At 33.8% G+C, this 23,661-nt stretch overlaps 1 protein-coding gene across 3 annotated transcripts in view; it reads right to left on the bottom strand.

Moving 5' to 3' along the window:
* Window positions 1-23,661, bottom strand: part of LOC126744869 (uncharacterized) — a 539,903-nt gene that overhangs the window by 193,411 nt on the left and 322,831 nt on the right. For 2 of the 3 annotated variants that reach the window (XM_050452434.1, XM_050452435.1), the window contains exon 4: window positions 5,126-5,267. In XM_050452434.1, the coding sequence (XP_050308391.1) occupies window positions 5,126-5,267 (142 nt within the window). Of the gene's footprint in view, window positions 1-5,125; window positions 5,268-22,137; window positions 22,324-23,661 lie in introns of those variants that run through there. The other variant, XM_050452436.1, reaches the window with a different exon arrangement.

Raw genomic sequence — 23,661 nt, 5'->3', positions numbered from 1 at the left:
AGTTTTTATTCCCATGTTTTATTTCTAAACGCTAATATTGCTAAAATGGAAAATGAACGTTATTCGAATGAACATCTTGCAGACATCCATTTTGTTTATGGTCTTGCTGATGGTAACGCGTATGAAGCTCAAAGATTGTAACAGTTAAGGTTTCCTAATCGCCGACTCCCGAATGTACGAACATTTTCAGAGTCACATCGGCATCTTAGGGAATACGGTAGTTTTCGGACCCCCAGGAACAATGCAGGCAGACCGCAACAAGCATGAAACCCAGTGACAGAGAAGCAAATTTTGAATGCCATCGACGACGATCCTGGCCTAAGCACCCGACAAATAGCTCGGAATTTGGATGTTTCTCATGCAACTGTCTGGCGGGTTTTGCACGAAAATAGCTTGTATCCATACCAAATTCAAAGAGTTCAAGCTTTGCTACCTCAAGATTTCCCAAGGCGCTTACAGTTTGCAAAGTGGTTACTTCAGAGATGAGCGAGAGATAATAATTTTTTATCAAGTATTCTATTCACAGACGAAGCTCATTTTTGGCGGGAAGGGGTGGTGAATTTTCACAATGTGCATGTTTGGGCAGCAGAGAATCTGCACGAAATTAGGCAATCTCATCACCAGGAGCACTTTAGCCTTAATGTATGGCCAGGTTTAGTGGGAGATGAGTTAATTGGTCCTTTCTTTTTTCCTAGAATTTTAGTTGGCGACACTTATTTAGACTTTCTACAGCACCATTTAAATGGTTTACTAGACAATGTACCTTTAAATGTGCGAGCGAACATGTGGTTTATGCATGACGGTGCCCCCCTCATTTTCGTATAACAGTGCGTGACTATCTGAACTTTGTGTTTTCTGAGAGGTGGATTGGTAGAGCAGGCCCAATACCATGGCCTCCACGCTCCTCGGACTGCAATCCTCTGGATTTTTTTTTCTGGGGATATGTAAAAAGCCTCGTCTATAATCCTGGTCAAGTGCCTTCGCTCGAGGTCCTAAGGCAAAGAATTATTGATGCCTTTGAAACAATAAGAAATACTCCCGGAATTTTAGAGCGAGTAAGACAATCTATGAGAAGACGAATGGAGGCTTGTATTGCAGCGGGGGGGCGCATTTCGAGTACTTTTTATTAAAAAAAAATATTTGTTTCTCAGAAGCTTATTGTTTATTTAAAAAATAATTAATTATTATGTTAATAAATATTAAATAATTTTTTAACCAATTTTTGTATTTTTATCCCGTCATTCTTTAATGTAAATAATTGTTCATCAATTTATTGAAAAAACCTCAATAACAAAGTTTCAACAATAGCAAAACCAGTCTACCTATTTATTGTTAAATGTCGTGCCGCTTAAAAAATGTCCTAAAACAAATAGTCACAGCCTACTACTTAATATTATCTGTTTAAATTTTAATTATTACGTTATTGGTAGCCTTTTATTAATCGGTGATTTTCTCAAAAACTATTCGTATTATCAAAAAAATGCAAGAGACATAAAATTTAGATTTTTGTATGGCCCATATTCTGTTGTAGCTTAATTTTTAAAAAAATGTATGCGTACATAAAATTTTGGCCGTCAAAAGTGTGCACCCCCTCAGTTTACCCCTTAAAATTAGTTTTACGCCTTTTCCAAGATAAAGAGTAAATAGACCGCCTAAAATAACGGGGGTATTCCAAATTTCGTTAAATTTGATGCAAAACTGTAGACACAGTTTTAAAAAATCGATTTTTTTACACTTCTTGCTATGGCTGTAGCTTGAAGGGGGTGCATTTTAGGACCCATGTTTATAGGAAAAAAAAGTCTTATTTTTGACCTCAGGAATACGTCCTTAAAATATATGTAGTGAATTTTTAAACACCCTGTATAATATAAAAAGTAGCGGAGACAGAATTGATCCTTGGGGCACACACCAGATTGAATTTTTATAGTTTCAGAGCAACGTGTGTTGTACGAAACTGTTTGGGATCGATCACTCAGAAAAGAAAAAATAATGTTTACAGACTCATCCCTAAACCCGTAATAGTGAAGTTTGGCGCAAAGAAGTGAATGGTCCAAAGTGTCGAAAACTTTTGAATAGTCTAATAAAAATTAGAGACATGATTTTTTGAGAAAACGCTCAGACCCGTCGATTTTTGTTTTAAGTTGCGCATTATTTCACATAAATTTTTGTGTACAGGGTGGAACAAAAATAAAGATATGACGTCATCGGTCATTTTTTTAAATGGAATGCTATATTTTTTATTGCATTTGTGAAATATAGGCGAAATTCCACGCAAGTTTCGTATAACACACCTTATCTCAAAACTCAACTGTTTCCGAAATATTTACATTAAAATAACAAGAAAACAAATACGTACGTCTACTTACAAATTAAAATAAAATGGAGGATAAAATGTTATAAACAGTGATAACTCTTATTAATGTATCAAGTGTTCAAACTGATCCCCATTTACTTCTTGGCAGAAAGCAAGACGATTTGCAAACTCATGTAAAATACTATCAATTACTTCGGGTGATATACGTCTAATTTCATATCTAATTCTATTTTTCAAATCTTCTACGTTGTTTGGCTTCTCAATATAAACTTTACTTTTCAGGTACCCCCATAGAAAATAGTCGCAGGGATTTAGGTCTGGTGACCTGGCCGGCCACTCTATTGGCCCTCTTGTGGCGGTGCGCCGTCTTGCTGAAACCACTAATTATGTCGGGACAGCAGGGTCTTGTTCGTCTAGGTATAGGGCAGCCAAAGCAGGGATAAGATTTTCTTTTTTCTTTGAGAAGAAAATTCAAATAGCGTTGAAGTATGGCCCTATTACTTTATTTTCCACGATACCAGCCCAAACATTAATAGATTTACGGTACTGTGTATGAGCCTTAGTTGCCAGTGTGGATTTGACACTGACCAGTACCGACAATTTTGCCGATTTACGACACCGTTTAAACAAAAGGTTGCTTCATCCGAAAACAAAACTCGTAACACAAACTGACGGTTATTATTGCAAATGTTTATCATTTGCTCGCAAAATTAGTTTCTTCGATCAGGATCGTCCTCATTTAATTCGTGTATTAGTCTAATTTTATAAGGGTGGTATTCACTTGCTTTTAAGATGCGTCTTAATGACGTTTCGGCTATATTATTATCAACTGAAATTTGTGAAAATGTTGCATTATTTGGATTTTCTTCGACGTAGAGCAGAACGTTTAATTTTGTTTCTTCAGAAATTTTTCGACGACCTGATCTTGGCAAATCCCTAACATGACCTGAAGTTATATGAATTTGTGCTTTATTCTACTAACTGTTGACTGAAAAACAGGATGGTTTGGGTATTTGGCATTTATCAGTTCACTCACTTCTTTCTACGTGCGCACTCGATCCCCGTACCCTAGCATCATCAAAATTTCAATTCGTTGGGTTTCCGTTAAATTAGCCATAATTTATTCCGATAAATACTGAGAGTCAATTCGAAAATGGAGATTCTTTACAAGTGCAACCATGGAAATAAAAACAATTGGCAGTGCTTATAACATTATTTTTATCCTCGATTTTACCTTAATTTGTAAATAGATGTACTTATTTGTTTTCTTGTTATTTAAATGTAAATATTTCGGAAACAGTTGAGTTTCAAAACTCCAGATAAGGTGTGTTATACGAAACTTGCGTGGAATTTCGCCTATATTTCATAAATGCAATAAAAAATATAGCATTCCATTTAAAAAAATGACCGATGACGTCATATCTTTTTTTTGGTTCCACCCTGTATACAAAAATTTACGTGAAATAATGTGCAACTTAAAATAAAAATCGACATGTACGAACGTTTTCTCAAAAAATCATGTCTCTAATTTTTATCGAATTTATGCGGAACTTTAGGCGGTCACTGTACACATTATATTAATGGTAGAAACATGGATTAGTTGGCAATGTTCTTAAAGTATGCAGACATCTTAGATTTATTGACGATATTTTTAGACCAAGAGTAATCCATGATTTTTTTTTAGCTTTAATTTCCCTTATTAAAAATGTTTAAGACACGATCCATGAAAAGGTCGGAGGACTAAGAGAACTGTATATCATTTAAAGATTCGTATTTCAACAAATATGTAATTTTTATAACTTTTATGAAAAACTACTCGTATCTTATACCCTTAATATTAAAGTCAAACAAGATCATTACAGTTACTAATTTATAAAACCTCTTGATAGGCAAGCAAAACAATAATAACACACACGCTTCTATTAATTATAAATACCCTTATTAATATGTTAACGTATTAGAATATATTAGTCTTTCATCTCAGTGTTTAGCATAAATATGAAGCGGTTTATATGCCCACGAAACTCGAGATACATATTACTCATACGTGTAAAATTAGACAAATTGGAGGCTATAAATTATTTATATCCTCAAATTTGGCGACTTTTAAGACATCTCGTTTTAAGTCTGGTATCGAAAGGCTATTAAACCGTTGACGTACGGTATATAATATTTCCATAAATATCCTCATGAATGTACACCTGCTGAATAATGGTTGGGTGATACTAAAGTCGAGAATTTACATCTTATGTCAGTGAGTATGTTTTCTTTTTTTTTTCATGACTATTGTAGATTTTTGAGTTTGGGTTATATTTCCGTAAAAATTAACTTTTTTTTTCAACTACGCTACTAAACTAAAAATAGCACCTTTATTTAATTATAGCACTTTTACTTTTTTTCTAATTTATCCAGGACTCATTCGTGAAAATCGTAAGGTTCTATCTCTAATAGTAAAGACGATATAATTACAGTTTACTTTTTTGCCCATCTTAAATTAATTGATAATTTCAATATACCCCATCCTAAATTTAAGTGCATATTTTAATACAATCAGTAAATAAGATACACTTAAGCTTGAAAAAGATATTTACCTGATACAGTCTTACATTAGTTACAATTTCAGATGTTTCTTCATTTAAATATTTTTTTATAAGCAAAATTACAGCGTTGAAACATTAATCTTCTCTGATCCTATTTTCAACAAAAAATACCGCTTGAAGCGCCACCCTTACGATTTTACACTGGAACCGTTATAAAAATGCCCGATCAAATAAATACACACTCAGATTAAAGAGATTAGAGTAATCCTACCTTTCCTCATTTTGTCCTCGAGGTCGGGTGGTTTACACGCTAACGAAGAAGCCATAGCCATAATTTTCCGCTTATGGTTGCACAATTTGGTCAGGTCCCCCGTGTTTGTGTCCGGCGACAATACCCATGGTTTCGCTATCACCTATAATATAAAAACATCTAATAAATGAACGATTAAAACTGAAATTTTACTTAATTATCCTACGAACGTGATGATATTTAAATTATATCGTTTGGAATTTTGTTGGGTCTAGAGATCAATAAAATAAAGTCCAAGCCTATTTACGACGTTTTGCAAAATATATTTGCATCTTCACGCGTAAAAATACAATAATAATAATTAAGATAATAAAAAAAAGTGTTTGTACAGTTAACAGTTAATTATAATTGAAATTAAAATAAATAAAACTGATTTTCCTAATATTAATACAACCAACGTTAGACACACACTTATGATACAAACAAGAGAAAACAAAAATACTTACAATTCAATATGTTTGACTTGGAATAAGTCAAAAAAAATAATTAAAATGAACATTTATACAGAAAGCTTTAGGTACGTGACATTAGACAATACATGGATACACATTGATCGCCTAAAGTTCCGCATAAATTCGATAAAAATTAGAGACATGATTTTTTGAGAAAACGCTCGAACCCGTCAATTTTTATTTTGAGTTGCGCATTATTTCACATAAATTTTTGGATACAGGGTGGAACAACAAAAAATTACGTCATCGGTCATTTTTTTAAATGGAATGCTATATTTTTTTATTGCATTTATGAAATACAGGCGAAATTCCAAGCAAGTTTCGTATAACACACCTTATCTCAAAACTCAACTGTTTCCGAAATATTTACATTTAAATAACAAGAAAGAAAGTAAGTACGTCTATTTACAAATTAAGATAAAATGGAGGATTAAATGTTATAAACTGTGAAAACTCTTATTAATGTATCAAGTGTTCAAACTGATCCCCATTTACTTCTTGGCAGAAGACAAGACGGTTTGCAAACTCATGTAAAACACTATCAATTATTTCGGGTGATATACGTCTAATTTCATATCTAATTCTATTTTTCAAATCTTCTACGTTGTTTGGCTTCTCAATATAAACTTTACTTTTCAGGTACCTCCATAGAAAATAGTCGCAAGGATTTAGGTCTGGTGACCTGGCCGGCCACTCTATTGGCCCTCTTCGTCCTATCCATCTTCCTGGGAACACTGTCTGGTCTTGTTCGTCTGGGTATAGGGCAGCCAAAGCAGGGATAAGATCTTCTTGAAGAAAATTCAAATAGCGTTGTCTTGTTAAGTTTTCTTCGAATAAGTATGGCCCTATTACTTTATTTTCCACGATACCAGCCCAAACATTAATAGATTTCCGGTACTGTGTATGAGCCTCAGTTGCCCAGTGTGAATTTGACACTGACCAGAACCGTAAAACGGGGCGAAATTGATAGTTCTACAAATATTTTTTGGGATAAAAATTTTCCAATTCAACAAAAATAATTATACTAAGTCGTATCAATCCCACCCACGGAATGGGGCGAGTTTGATACCCCCTTTGAAATTGCGTTAGACTAAGTGTCTTCGAACGGAATAAGTCAATCTCGCCCCGTTTTCGATTTGGCTCACTAGATTTTTCTGTATGAAACGTCTTATCGATGGGGCGAAATTGATATATGGGGTAAGGATTGATACCATCGCAACAATTTTTATTTAAATGATATTTATTTATTTAAAAGCATGAAAACCAAACAAAATTAGTAATAGGTTCTTATAGTTATCTTATAGTTAGTTATAAAAAACAAATGAACATAACAATATTTTAATAAGTAAGTTCGTATAGGTAATTTATTTTTATAAAATAATGTTAACAAAATAGTAATTTACTAGGTAACTTAAAATAAAAATTACAGCTCTTTAACATCCACTGTAGCGGGATTTTCATATTCGTTGCCATCAAGCCTAACAGGGTATGATATAACTGCTATTATATCAGCGTTGGGGATTGTACTAAGATCATTTTTCACTAACTTAAATTTAGATCGTTCGAGATTTGTAGACTTAAAACCAACTACATTGACTTCAGTATCTGAAAATTGCGTTAAAATCTTACAGACATATTTGAAGCACGTTGACTTTCTTTTCCCAGCAAAAAACTTGACAAGAACGAATGTTTTGGGCTTCAACAAATCTTTATCAGGTTGTATATACTCTATTTCCTGTAAACTTTTATCAACAACCTCTTCCCTCTCTTTATCTTCACTGTCGCTTGTTTCTTCTGAGGCTCTCGTGCTTACATTTTTTCCCGGTATAACATTGAGTCTTTGTCTTTTTTGTCTAATCCTTTCCGTATTATCATTAGTTCCATACCTTTTTTCTCGCAATAGCTCACCTAGTGTATCGTTGATTTCTTGATCTGGATTATGATCTAAATCTGGAATTTTGTCCAAAACTTTATAACGGTTCTTAGGAAATATACCAGTGGCATAAAAACCGTTTATAACATTCCTTTTTACACCAGCTTCTTGACCTCCAGGTTTGTCTTTACTCGGAGACTTAACCATGTCCATTTTTTCTATTGCAGATTTTAATAAAGACGGAAAAACCTCTTTGGCAATTCCGGTAGAATTATGATTTTTAAGTTTATAGGCTGCTAAAACATTTCGCCACGCTACCTTGAATGGTTTGAAAAATGCCACATCGAGAGGTTGGCAAATATGCGTAGAATTTGGTACTAAGCAGACGAATGTTATATTGTTTTCCTCACACTTGGTTAGAACACGATCATTGAAATGGGATGCCAAGATGTCGCCAATAAGCACTTTCCTGCCCTCCAAACGTTTGGCATATGGAAGAAATGACGAGGAAAACCAATCTTCGAATGTTACCGTATGAAGTTCTGTTAAACCGACAGCCTTGCGAGCAACATGCTTTGGTGCAGCACGGATATCCGCTTACTCCTCCTTCCTTCCAGGTATTATACAGATGTTCACTTTTATATATAACGTACGGTGGAAGAAGAGTTCCATCAGCAGATCCACAAATCATTATAGATGTGCAGCCCTTTGAATAATTGATGACATTTTCGGGATATTTGACTCCTCTTCTATAAATAAGCTTCTTACTTCCGGGGTCGTCACCAACATTTGTTTCATCAAAATTGAATATATTACTGGGAGGAACATTGTTTAAAGTTTCTTCCAAATTAACAAAATAAGTTGACAGTGTTTCTCTGGAAACTTTCGCTCGGGCTTTTTTTATATTTCCGGCGACACGTTGCGATACTTGATCTTTATGGCGTTCCAATAAACTTACAGCCCAATCTTTTCCAGGAAGATTATTTATAAAATTGGTATACCTTTTTTCCCCTTCCATCAAGATACTTTTTTGTAAGCATCCTTATTTCTAAGAGATCAAGGGGAAAGCCCCAATCTGCGCATTTTAGAGCTGAATTAAGTATAGCTCTTTCTTCAAGCATTGTGAAAACAGGCTGGCCGCCAGTACTTTTTATGTGTTTGCCATGATACCTATTGTATAGAGTCCCATATGGTATTTTATATCGCTCTGAGGCCTTTTTTATAGAAAGCTCATCGTTACATATTTCTCCAATGTCTTCATTTAATTGTTCATTGGTATAATTTCTATAGTTCCGGGTGCCTGGCTTGCGCTCGTACTTTCGAACCATCTGAAAAGACCAATAAATGATCGTTAGTCCGGTCAATGGATAAAGTTTTTTAAAAGCGGGGCGAGTTTGATACCTATCAATGTCGCCCCACGACGCGTATCGCCGAATTTCAAAATAACCTTAAAATCTATGAAAGAAATATCTATGATTTTACGTGTAGAAATAATGATCCTATCATGCAATTAGCACAAAATTAATACAGTTGCAATACTCACCTTTGGGTACTCGAAGTTATACAGTACACAATTTTACATCAGAAAAGTGACTTCAATAAAAATGGCCAAACACAAGATATTTATTACTTATTAGGTATGGCGGACGTGACCTCGCGTGGGTTAGTTTACGTACTAACAAATTCTTCCGGCGGAACGCTTAGAAATAAGTGGGGGAAGTTGTAACGGTAATGATACGCGCTAGGGAAGTAGGTATCAAACTAGCCCCCCAAAATCAATCTCACCCCGTTTTACGGGACCGACAATTTTGCCGATTTACGACACCGTTTAAACAAAAAATTGCTTTATCCGAAAACAAAACTCGTAACACAAACTGACGGTTATTATTGCAAATGTTCATCATTTGCTCACAAAATTGGTTTCTTCGATCAGGACCGTCCTCATTTAATTCGTGTATTAGTCTAATTTTATAAGGGGGTGGTATTCATTTGCTTTTAAGATGCGTCTTACTGACGTTCCGGCTATATTATTATCAACTGAAATTTGTGAAGTTGCATTGTTTGGGTTTTCTTTGACGGAGAGCAGAACGTTTAATTTTGTTTCTTCAGAAATTTTTGGACGACCTGATCTTGGCAAAATCCTAACATGACCTGAACTTATGAATTTGTGCTCTATTCTACTAACTGTTGACTGAGAAATAGGCTGGTTTGGGTATTTGGCATTAAACAGTTGACTTAGTTCACTTCTTTTTGCGTGCGCACTCGATCCCCGTACCCTAGCATCATCAAAATTTCAATTCGTTGGGTTTCCGTTAAATTAGCCATAATTTATTCTGATAAAAACTATTAATTTTTGGAACTGACAGTGACATTCGAAAATGGAGATCCTTTACAAGTGCAACCATGGAAATAGAAACAATTGGCAGTGTTTATAACATTATTTTTATCCTCAATTTTACCTTAATTTGTAAATAGACGTACTTATTTGTTTTCTTGTTATTTAAATGTAAATATTTCGGAAACAGTTAAGTTTTGAGATAAGGTGTGTTATACGAAACTTGCTTGAAATTTCGCCTATATTTCATAAATGCAATAAAAAATATAGCATTCCATTTAAAAAAACAAGTACGAGCTTCGCTCGTACTTTGATCAGTTGAGACCAGTAGAAATTTTTCTTAATTTTGTTCAGTAGAAAGTTTTTTAAATACAATTCAAGTCGAAATAACCATTGAAAATTGTTGAGCAGTTGCTGCGACAACGCTACTCACCGCGTTATATGTCTTACAAGCTTTGAGACACGGTTTTTGGGGTATCATGAATCATGATGTGATAAGAGCTCCGCTCGAAATTAAGTATGCTTTAATATATAATATGACTGCAGTTTTACTGAAATCAGACCCATAGAAATAAAGTTTTAATTGTCACGTGACTTTAAAAGCCAATACTTAAAAAATTTGCTAAAAATTAATAATTATTTCCTAAATGAACCCCGAATACCAAACTTCAATCAAATCGGACCCATAGAAAAAAAGTTTTGATAGGCACGTGACCCCAAAATTCAATATTTTAAAAATTTGTTAATAATCAATAATTATTTCCTAAATAAACCACAAATACCAAATTTCAATCAAATCGGACCCATAGGAAAAAAGTTTTGGTAGTCCTACGTGACCGTAAAACCCAATATTTTAAAAATTTGTAAAAAATTTATAATAATACCCTAAACCAAACCCAAATACCAAATTTCATTCAAATTGGGCAAATACCAAAAAAGTAAAAAAAAAAATTACCACATAAAATAATAATACCCATTAAATCCCGATTAGTTTTTTTTTTATCATTAGGACCCACTGTGTTGTAATTTTTGTCTAGCAAAATGCCTTGCATAGACACTGTGTCGGATGAATATTATAATATTACACGGAAAATGCTAAAACGTCAAACGTTGCCGAATTATCACGGCTAAAAGAACCCGATTTGGTAAAAGATATGCACATATTCGGATTCTCCAGAGTCTCTTGAATAATTCCGTACCAATTTCAGGAAGTTTTGAGCTATTTTAAGCATTTTATCAATGAAATTAGGAAGCAAGTCCGAGCCAATTCATCCACGTCGACGTCATGCTGTCAAAACCGCCGTAAAACTCGGCATTAAAATCGCACATAGACGTCAAAATCGACCATTTTCAGACGATGATTTCGAGTATAAAAAAAGGTTTTCACCTTATGATTTGTATATGGAAAAATAGTATAAAGCCTTAGGAACAGTTTAACATTAATTCTGGACCGATTCCAATTGGTTTTAGTAGTTAAATTTCGATTAGAAAAAGGGTCTTATTTTAAGTGGAAACGGGCGAAAATCGCCGGTTTCGCTGTCATGGAGACGCGCACTTGTTGGGTGCTAGACCACATTAGTTTTTATACCCTGATCATCGGGCCCGGTGGGGTACCAATATTCAGCTGACCCATATTTTGTGACCTTTCATGGAAAATTGCATTTTCTTGGAAAATGGTAATATTCGAAACAAAACGGTATTTAGTGGATTATAGCCAGATAAATTCCGCGTGTTTGAGGGCAAAAATGGTCTTCGTAGGTGGCATAGCCATTGCGGTATTAGGCGTCAAAGTCAAAAAATAGTGTAGAGCAAAAACTGCTTTACGTAGATGATTGTAGTGATTGTAGTGTGTCAAAAAATTGGTTTTAAAAGGTTCTTTAAATGCTCCAATTGAATGAAACCTCTAAGTGCCTCCACTAAAAAGTTATTAATATTTGAAAAAAAAAAGCGTAAAAAAGGGTATTTTCAAATGAACACTGCTCACCCTGTATAAACGATAGCGTTAAACTTAATACACCGTTTTATTCGGAAAGGACGCAGGTTTAATTAATCCAAATGACATTTTTTAAAATTTTGTACCATAAAAATTTTACAGAGAAAAAAGTTAAAAAAAACAATTTTTTTGGGTTTTTTTGATTTTTCTCCTAAAAAAAAAATTTTTTTCAAAAAAAGTCCTAAATAAAAATTGTAGCTCTCGATGAGGCGCACACATCTTCTGTGAGTCACTATTTCCGAAAAGATACCGTTAAACCGTCAGAGGGGCTAGAATATCACAAATGTTTAAAACTTTGAGCGTTAAAAAAAATACTTCCCGTGTGCTGAGAATTACCAAAAAGTATACAGTCCATCTAGAGATGAGATCTAATCGACCCGTTAAATTTCATAAAATTCAAACAACCGTTGCGACCTGTATCGAAGCACGCGGAAAAAATCGAACAAAAAAAATTTTTGAGTTCTAAAGCTTTCCCTTCCCAACTAAAAAAACAAATGAAAAATTGTAGTTGATAGAGTTGTAGCCTCATATATCTAGATTATGAAAAGGTAAAAATCACTTTTCTACCTTAATTAGAACAAAAATTATAGGCACTTTTGTCCGCCGAGTCCCGAGGTCGTGCGAAAACTCCAAAAAAGAAGCGTCCCACCATAAGAGCTACGCTCTTATAATGACTGATAACGTCATATCTTTTTTTTTTTGTTTCACCCTGTATATACAAATTTATGTAAAAGAATCCGCAACTTAAAATAAAAATTCACACTTCTTATCAATAGATAGTTGTTGTCTTATATAGATAGCTGCATAGAGGAGTTTTCGCAACGTCGATATTTGTTTTAGTTGGTCTAGTATATTAAAATAGGCAAAAGTAAGGTAATATCGGTCCTCTTATTAACAGAATTTTTTTTTAATGTGAATCATTTCTGAAATAATTCTTTTTTTGTAGTTTGTTTGTTGGTCGAGAATCGGTACACTTTCAAAGTCGAAACTATGTCATATATTGGTAATTTTTGTGTTCTCTAATTCTGTCTTTTAAGTATCGCGAGGTTTGTCCGATAAATTATATTTGATTGTAATAAGTTGTAGCTTTGTATTGTTAAAGTTATATTGTTAAAAGTGTAGCCAAAATTAATAAACACGTTAAAACCAATTTTTTGAGTTCTTTGCAATTACACATGCAGCTTATTAATTATGATTATTATTCAGGGGCTATTTCATATAGACTCATATTCCATAAACGAATAATTTTATTCCGATCTCGTATTCACGTAACGCAAATGGCTCAGCCCGCTTTCATACACGTATATCCATTCTGCGACCTTTTACATTTAAATCTTCAATTCTTCTGCAGACGGCTTTAAATTGGATAAGCAAAATAAAAGGCAACTCACTGGCAAAACGGTATGTGTGTATTTTTATCCAATTAAACGAGGACAAAAGCTCGTTTAAGTATTGTGCAGAGAGGCCGGTTGCTCGTGGCGATCGATAACGAAAACGATTTTTATATACGTAAAGGCTCATTTTCTTCTTTGTGGCTCCGCTTGACCCAAATAATCGTCGTGTTTGTTAGTGGTCGGATTTGTTTTATTCTCGTTCACTTATTGATTGATTTATATTAATGTAGGAACTTTAGTTAGTCGCACTTTTTTGCTTATTGCAACGATCTATGCATTAAGCAAGTAGGTTTTTTCTATTTAGTTTTCATTCATTTTTGTCTATTATGTGTAAAATCAGATTTGGAATGTGGCTTATTACCTGTCAAATTTGCTCTAAGCCAATGGGCGTCTGCAATTGCAAATTCAATCGTCTTATAGTCAGACAAAAACTCGAACATAACACAAAGTATTACTTTTCTGTCAACTTTTGGAACATTAATATGCTCACCGAGGAATCTCAATCCTCTTGCAGTATCTCTACAACACTACTTGATAGTACATTTTTAAATTATTTACGTCAATTACAAAATAATATCCACGCTGACAGTTCTTAGTTTTGGACATACAAACAGATGAAGAAGGGCGACTCCAGAGTACCAGGTGTGGTGAAAGATGGCACTAATGAGTTCTCGGATCCCAAGTCAATAGTCGGGGCTTTTGCTAATTTCTTCCAGAGCGTTTTCATTGATTCAGATGAAAGCAACTTTGTTCCTCATACTTTACTGCATAATCAAAACACAGTCTTAATTAATCCTGTTCAAGAGTCCGATATAATAATAATAATAATAATAATAATAATAAACAAAATTTATTACTTTTCATAAACAAGTACAGAATACAATATAAAAATTTAGAAATACACAATGTCTATGAAAACTAAAAGGCCGTGTTACGTCAGTATTCTGGTACGCAGACCAGAATACTGTTTAGGCGCTCTCTAAAAAAATGTAAAAAATATAACATTAAAAAAATTTCACCACCAGTACCAATATTTCAAATTACAGATCATAACAGTTGAAACTTAAAAATACAAAAACACATTCAGCGACATCACACAAAAAATCTAAATCAAAATAAAAGACCAACTTTATTTACTGACGTAAAAACAGAATGTCTCTAGTTTTTCTTTGAAAAGTAGAATAGGCCAGATCAAATGATGTAATCTTTAAGGAATTCATACTGGAAGCCAAATTATATGAAAAGCTTCGTTTAAAAAGTTCTTTTCTGTGTCGATGAATAGTAAGAAAATGTAAATTGCGTAAGTTACGATTATTGTTGTTAATTCTAAAATCTGCTCTATCATACAAGTATTGGGGAGATTTAAATTTTATTACCTTGTAGCCCAACGAAATGAAGTGTAGTTTGCGGTTATACATATTAAGCCAGCAGTGGCGAAGCGTGAACTTTTCTTTCGGGTAGACAAACAATAAAAATTGTTAATTAGAAAAAAATTTGTATTCAATATTATTCACTTTAATGAAATAGAGAATGAAAGCGCATGGAATATTAACTCAAAGAGAAAAATATGTAGTGATATAAAAAAGAAAAAAATAAATACTACTTACAAAAAACCACAACATAGGTATAACCGTAACTTATAAGTCCATAATATCCATTATTTTAAAATTAATTAAAGACAAATAAAAACACAACTAAAATACAATTGCCAATATCAAACAGTCGTTCATAAATAACCCCTAAAATATCCACTAAAAACCCAAAAATAAAAATACGAATTATTAAATTACAATAGCACGCGCCCGCACCAAATGCCAAATGCAGATTCATCAAAAAACAAAACTGAAGATGTATTGCGGCCGACCAGATCAAGCGTGTCCATAAACAATAACCCTCAAGAGCATAATAAAATAGCTGGTCGACTTCGATAGACAAAAGCTCAAATGTCTTTCCCGCGAGTAAATTTTGCATACGTAATAGGCTGAATACGATATGGTTCGATTAGATGCTCCAAATTTCGGAAAACAAATATCAATGTGTCTTCCTGGGGCTCATATACATTAATTGGGTGTCAGCCCTGCATTTTTATTTTAATTGGTGCATCAGGCGGGGCGCGCCTTAGATATTATAGATAGATAGATATTATAGCCGTTTAGATACTATATAATAATATTAAGGAGAGCGACTACATTCTGTGTTTTTTTTTTAAATTTGAATTCAACAATTACATGAAATAATTACATAATAAATTAATGAGAAATAACTGGATAATTTTGGGTAGACAGTGTCTACCTTGTCTGCTCAGTCGCTTCGCCACTGTAAGCCAGCCGATATCTATAAGCTTATGAGAGATCCGATTTCTGCGGCGTATCCCAAAAATAAGGCGAAGGCACCCATTTTGTACTTTCTGAATTCTACGAGAATCAAACTGATCCAAACATGGACCATATACTGTATCACAGTGGTTAAAGTTGGATAGCACTAAGGAGTCACATAGTTGTTTTTTTAATTTTTGATTTAAAAATTTTCTTTGATTATAAATAAGTTTAAGAGCACCATAGGCTTTTAGGAGCTTTTCTGTGACATGCTCATGAAACCGACAATAACAAGTCCCAATGATTTGGACGTGTTAGTTAATGGAATGGTGACGATGTTAATTTGTATGTTAAGCTCGTTGCTAACTCTCAATCTATTATTTTTATCTCCTCCGAATACAGTAATGGATGATTTTGAAGGGTTTATCTTTAGATCGTGACACTTTGAGATTTCTATTATACTTTTTAAATCCAAATTTATATTTCTATTGGCAATTTCTGTATTATTTGGGTGAAAGTGAAGATAGAGTTGGGTGTTGTCCTTTTTTGTCGTCGAATTTTAAATGGTCTTTAAATCGACATGTATAAATTGCGTACAACAATGGCCCCAGGATACTTCCCTGAGGAACACCTACTGATAAAGGTACTGAGTTAGATTTTATACCATTCAAAACGATCTGCTGGCTGCGATTACCCAAAAATGATTTAAAAAATGTTATTGCATCTCTTGAAAATCCTATATAACTTAAAATTGATAATAAAATCCTATGATTAATTAAGTCGAATGCCTTTGTGTAGTCAAGTAAAATTAAAGCAGTAAACTCCCCTTGATCTCTCGCTCGGAAAATGTCATCTGTCACGTCAGCCATAGCCGTAGCACAGCTATATCCTTGAGGAAACCCTAATTGTTTGAGTGGCAAAATTTCATGACTGTTCAAAAATACTCGAGCTTGATTATTTGCAACTTTTTCGAGAATTTTGGAAAGAACGGGAAGAATGCTTATTGATCGGAGATCTTTAAGTTCCTTTGGTTGAGCTATTTTGGCCAAAGGCGTGACTAAGGCGTGTTTCCACATATTTGGAAATACTGAATTTTTCAAACATTCGTTTATTATGTGAAGCACAAAGGGGAGAATAAATGGACAACAAATCTGAATTAATATAATATTAAGCCCATCACAACCATAAGCTTTACTTTTTATGGAAAGAATAATTCTTATTAACTCGATTTTGGTTATTTCTTGCAATTGAAAAGCATGTTCAAAATTTTTAACTAAATTATTATCACAAAACTGCAGCAAATTCTGATTTGCTTGATACGGATTAGTACAGTTCGAGGTAAAAAAATTATTAATTATGTTTACATCACATAATTCTGAAGCAATGTTCTTTTGTCTATTTTTAACAACATTAAGTTTTTTCAGTTCTGCCCAGGTTTCCCTACTTGATAAATTGGAATTAAATTTTGTTCGTAAAAAGGCTTTTTTCTCATTACGAATCGCTGCCGTCGTGAAATTGCGCAACTGCTTATAATAATCATAGGCCGCTGGTTGTCTTGAAGTTTTAAAGTTACCTAACGCTCTATTTCGTAATTTCTGAAGAAGCCTTATATTTTCAGTTATCCAGGGAGCGTATTTGTAGTTACGATTGCGTTTAAAGGTTTTATAGGTGCATGTCTGTCAAAAAGAGCTAGCATGGTTGCAGTGAAAAATTCCACTTTTTCGTTGATATCACGCAACTCATAAATATGTGCCCATGGCAATGATTCGAGATCGTATTGAAAATTATTAAGATTTATTTTATTTAAAAAACGAAAAGTAAATACCACTGGATGCTACTCTTCAATTTGAAATTTAAATTTTAGAAACACGGGAAAATGATCAGAAAGATGTACATTGTGTACTCCGGCCTCTTGTATGCATTCAATGTTTGTAAATATTAAATCAATTAAGGATACTGAAGCAGGGTTTATATGAGTTGGTTCATTTATTACTTGGGTAAGGCCAAATGTGTCCATTATTGGCTCTAAGCGTTTAGTATTATCTAAAAATTTTAGAAAATCAATGTTAAAATCACCAGTACATACAATGTTCTCAGATAGAGTATATAAGTTAGCCAAAATATCCTCTAAATGCAAATAGAATTGGTCTATATTGGAATTTGGAGGTCTGTAGACATTTCCTATAACAGCATTATCATTACGTGACTTAATCCTAATCCAAATACACTCAATAAAATCAAGTGATAACGTACTCACAATTTCAAAAGAAATATTAGATTTTATGTAGAAGGCCACTCCACCACGTCTGCCCAGCCGATCACATCTAGAAATATTGTAGCCTTCAACACAAATATCTGAATTATCTATACATGGGTGCAACCAAGTTTCTGTCACCCCAACAATGTCCGAATCAACATCAAAAACATAATCCTTAAAACTTGCAAAGTTAGCATGTAAGGAACGTATGTTAGTATGAGAAACAACAAGAAACATTTCAATAGAAAACCTTAGTGAGAATAAAAAAAAATACGACAATAGACCAAAATACTTAAACACTTAAAGCATTTAGAATACTTAAAATACTTTAAAAATCTACCCTAAACCTACCCAAAAAAATTTCTTAATCAATCAGAAGTAAGTATCTAATTTTTATCTGACACCTTATTACATTTATTACTACTCACACTTCCACTTCTTTTTAGGGGATGATTAGGATTCTTGCTATCGCTACTAGAAGTTTTTCGTTTAGGAGTCGGATACGGTGGTGGTCGTTGAAACTCAAAACGTGATAGCTGTGTAGCTTCTTCCTTTTTCAGGTCTTCCGGGGTCCTGCTTTGTCCGTTTATGAATACCACTTTATTCCTAATGTATGCATCCTTGTTGTTTTCTTTCGCTATTTTTAAGTGTCTATAAAGAAGTTTATGTTCGGCTTATTCCTGATCGGTGCGATCGTGATTTATATAAATTTGTGTCCCCTTTAATTTCTTAGAATTCTTAAGAATCTGTTTTTTCAAAAAGTAGTTCACCACCTCTAATGAAGCTGCTCGATGCTTTTGAGCTGAGGGTTGACCTAAACGAAAGAAATTTCTTACGTCAGAAAATCGGCATTTAACTCCTAATTTGCTGTTAATAATATCCAAACAAGTACCAAGGTCGGAGATTTCGTCCTTGCCCTCTTCAAGACCGTGAAAAGACTTTGTTTTCCTCTTTAACTTTTAATAAATCCTCCAATAGCTTCTTTCTTCGGCGATCTCATCAGTCTTCTGCTCCCTTACTAGATTTTTTATTTCTTCGTTGCTACTTACTAAGCTCTGTATTAAATCAACAAGAAATATATAATCGAAGCATCCAAAAAACTCAAAAACAGATTAACATGTGGTACCGATTCTATTGCAAGCTTTTTAGTTAAAGACTGCGTTACACCTTTAGCGAAACCATTAGCTCACATTTTTAACTTATCCATTCAGGTTCGTTTCCGTCTTGTTGGAAGATCGCGCGAGTTATTCCAGTTTTTAAAAAGGGCGACAAGTCAGAACTTAGAAACTATAGACCGATATCAATTCTATGCAATTTTTCTAAGCTTTTTGAAATTTGCATATACAAACAATTACACGCACAAGTAAGTACACTAATATCGCCCGATCAACATGGTTTTATGGAACGAAGATCATGTATCACTAATTTATGTTGTCTTTCCGAATACATATGTCAAGCCCTAAACAACAGAAGTCAAGTGGATGTTCTGTACATAGATTTTCAGAAGGAATTTTTTCGATCAAGTAGATATCACTATTTTTTTGATAAAACTTTAATACGAGGCATGTCCAGAAAGTAAGTGTACTGAGCCTGTCACGGCGGTAGGGAATTGTTTTTCCACATGTTGGCTGCACTGCCGCATAGCGTGATTTCTCTTCTCCACAACAAGACCGCTTCGAGGTCAGTACGTTGAGAACTATAGACGCAGCAACACGTTTAGTGAGAAATGTCAATCCAATCTCCCGCCAAGTGTGAAATACGCGGCGTTATCCGTTATCTCGTTTGGAAGGGATTAACTCCGGTTGAGGTTTGTAATGAGGTACAAACTGCATATGGTGATAAAGCTATGAATCGTACAAGTGTGTTCAAGTGGTGTCGCGAGTTTAAAAATGGTCGTAGATCTGTGCATGATGATCAGAGGAGCGGAAGGCCTTCAATTGTGACTGAAGAAATTTTGGAAAAAATCGAAAATGCGATCCGTGACGATCGCAGATTGACCGTGGATGAACTTTCTGCAATGTTTCCACAAATCTCGAGATCTCTGGTACACGAAATCATCACAGAAACCCTCGGATATCGGAAACTGTCGGCGAGGTGGGTCCCAAAACAGCTGACAGACCAACACAAATTGAATAGAGTTGAGGCCGGGCAAGAGTTTTTGAGACGCTACACACTGCATGGCGATGAATTTCTCCGCTCCATCGTTACTGGAGATGAAACTTGGGTTGCCCACTACACACCAGAAACCAAAAGGCAGTCTCAACAATGGCGTCACACCTCTTCACCCTCTGCCAAAAAGTTCAAAACGACAATTTCATCCAAGAAAATCATGGCATCCGTGTTTTGGGACTGTCAAGGCATAATTCTTATTGAATATTTGCCTCAAGGGGAGACCATCAACGCTGCAAGATACTGTCAGACCCTAAGAAAATTACGGAAGGCAATTCAGAACAAGAGGAGAGGCATGCTGACAAAGGGAGTCTGCCTGCTGCACGACAATGCCAGACCACACGCAGCTAACGCCACGAAAAACCTGCTCGCCTCGTTTAAATGGGATGTCCTGGACCATCCTGCGCATTCCCCTGACCTAGCACCGTCAGATTACTACCTCTTTACCTCCCTGAAGCTGCACATGGGTGGAAAAAAGTTTTCAACCGACCAGGAGGTGAAGGAGGAGGTGGAGAAGTGGACGAAGGGATTGGCGAGAAACTACTTCGAGGAGGGCATCAAAAAACTGATACCCCGGTACACCACCTGCATTGAGACGAATGGTGACTATGTCGAAAAACAGTTTAGATATGTACTAATGTAAACAGATATTTTTTTTGTTCAAATAAAAAAATTTATAACCTATAAAAATTTAGTACACTTATTTTCTGGACATGCCTCGTATCTGGGTTGCTCTGAAAATGTATTAAAATTATTTTCTTCGTACCTTCTAGACCGAATGCAGTTTGTCGAAATCAATGGTTTTCGCTCCAATCAATACATCGTAAGATCTGGTGTCCCACAGGGTGCAAACTTGGGACCGCTTCTTTTTTTGTTGTTTATCAATGACCTTGCACTGACTATTTTATGTCTTAAACTGATTTTTGCAGACGATTTAAAAATTTATAGAAAAATAGAAACCATATCTGATTGCCATCCTCTTCAATCTGAACTAAATAATATATATGACTGGTGTCGGAATAACAGACTTTTTCTTAATGTGTCAAAGTGTTTTCAGGTCTTTGTAGAAACAAAAATTTTATTAAGCATAATTATGAAATACAAAATTTCCTTTGACTAGGTGTCTTGAAATTAAAGATTTGGGTGTTACTTTTGACCAAAATTTCAACTTTAAAAATCATATCTATAATACAGTTATAGCAGCATCCAGATCTCTGGGTTTTATAATTAGAAATTGTCGCAATTTTGATGAAGTTAGGGTGGTGCAGTTCTTATATTGCTCATTTGTTCGCTCCAAGCTTGAGTACGCTTCAATTATATGGCATCTAGTATATCATGCGGAGATTGATAAAATTGAGTCAATTCAGCGTAGATTTTTAAAATATTTAATGTAAAAGACCGATGGTGTTTATCCAGCAAGAGGAACATGTCAAGTTATAATGCTTGCACGTTTTAACATGAAAGCCTTAGCCGACCGCCGTGTGGTAGCGGCCGTGGTCTTTTTATATAAGTTAGTTAATTATAAAATCGACTGTAGCTCATTGTTAAATCAAATTTACTTTGTTGTTCCCAGATTAAAATCTAGAAACTCTCGAACATTTCTGTGTAATAGTTATATTTATAATATTTATAATTAAGTTTTGTTATGAGTTTGAGCAAATGGTGCATAACTATATTTTATTTGAATATTTATCCAGTTAGTTTTTATTGTTAAACTCTTAGTATTATAGTTATTAGGTACCTAATATAATTACAATAGTAAACATATAAATTTTTGTATAATATAAATATGTATGTAACAATTTAATTTTAGTAATATATGAGTATGAGTATATTCATTGTTTTCCAAATAATATGCATAAATAACAGCTGGTTTCGTCATTAATATCTAATCTAATAATACAATTTGTTAATTTAAATTTCATATATATATATGGATGAAATTTATATATATATATTAACAAATTAAAAATAATATATGTATACATATATACAGTGTGACCCAAATTGGGTGTACATGTATGGGTATCTTGGAAACTATAAGAGATAGAAAATTGGTTAAATGGGGAACGTTGTAGGGCATTTAGTTACCAATTTAGTGCCACTTTTAGAACGATTTTATCTTTTCCCGATTTTGAAATCTGTAAAAACATTATTAGGACAACTTGCTAAAAACTACACATACCTGAATTCAGTTTTTATTTTCGACGTTTAGGTTCTGAGATTCCATCCTCAACTTCTTTTTTTCTTATGGCAGCCATTTTGTTTTTTTGCTAAATTAACAAGATTTTTTTTTCCTTTAAAATGATGTATAACACTTTATGAAAATATTTCATTCTTATGTCAAAAAGTTACAAAGTTACGCTATTTATTATTTAATTCAAAGGATAAAAATAGAAAATTTTACACAATTGATTTGACACAGCGAATGAATGTTTATTGGAGAGTTAAATTTAATAGCCTCTATGTCAATACCAAGATCAGTAGACGTAATAGCCGGAAAATTCTGCTGATATTGCCATATCAAGTGTGACAATAATCCTTTGAGCCCCAGTCAAATGTTCATATCAGAGTATTAATAGCCAATGAACCTTTATAAGAAAATGTTACATTTAAAATCACTGTTTATATGAGATGATATTGTATGTTTAAATTAAATGGTTAATAGTAATTGATGAAAATCACTTTAGAGGTTTCAAAAAATAAATTATACGGTTCTGCAACAGAGCACAGTTTGACTGCAATATTTTTTCTACAAAAAAAATTAAAAAATCACTACATCACTTAATTTTATCTTGACATCAGAAATGTTAATTTAATGTCAAGATTAGGTTAAAATCGGATTCTAGAAAAATGAAGGATTACTTTGACTTAAATGGTTTCTTTCTGTTATATCCAGTGTGTTCGTGGTTATCATTCAATTTTTACGAATTTCAAAGCTTCATTTCTCACTTTTTTCAAATGGAACATCCTATATTTTTTTATGCATTTAATGAAGAATCAATAAATAAACATTTTTTATTATGTAAACATATTAGCTATCTTTAGTTGTTTTTAAAATATTTTCGATAATTATCTGTAGATATTAAATTTTGTAATAAGAACCAGGAAATCTTCATTCTAAACAAAATAGATATTTTAATAGTATTTTTTGTTGCCAAACAAAATATTTCAACTATTTTTCTAAAAAAATTTTTGACATCTTTGTGTGACAATTTTGATGACAATAATTTTTTTTTGTTTTTATTAACTAAGTATTTAGCTATTTGAATTTCCGTAACTTTGTTTCTAAAGGAAGTTTTGTTCAGGGGCTTTTCAGTACTATAGGGCGAACTGAGCGGCCGCTTCAGGCGCCGAATCAGGCGGGGCGCCGAACTTTTCCCAAAAAAAGTCGACTTTTTTTTCAGAAAAATCCCATTTTTTGATTGCCGATAAATTTTATTAAAAAAAAACATGGGAACAGCTATCAAAAACTTTAAAATTTTTACACCCCATTATCAAAAAACAAGATATGTTTTATGCAAGTTTTGTATCGGCAACAATGTTCGTAGCCGCTATTGTCGCCTTTTGAATTTCGACCAATCCTAGACAAACCCTCATCTAACAGGTCCGCACACGCCGGTAATTTCGTTAATTTTATTGCATAATAGCAAAACAGAGATTGGATTGCGCACGTAGTTTTTGGTCCTTTTGTGTCATTAATTAGAGA

Source organism: Anthonomus grandis, chromosome 15 (genome assembly GCF_022605725.1).
Source record: "Anthonomus grandis grandis chromosome 15, icAntGran1.3, whole genome shotgun sequence".
Classification (NCBI taxonomy): domain Eukaryota; kingdom Metazoa; phylum Arthropoda; class Insecta; order Coleoptera; family Curculionidae; genus Anthonomus; species Anthonomus grandis.
The sequence above is the reverse complement of the archived record's forward strand: the minus strand, read 5'-3'. Positions and strand labels throughout refer to the sequence as shown.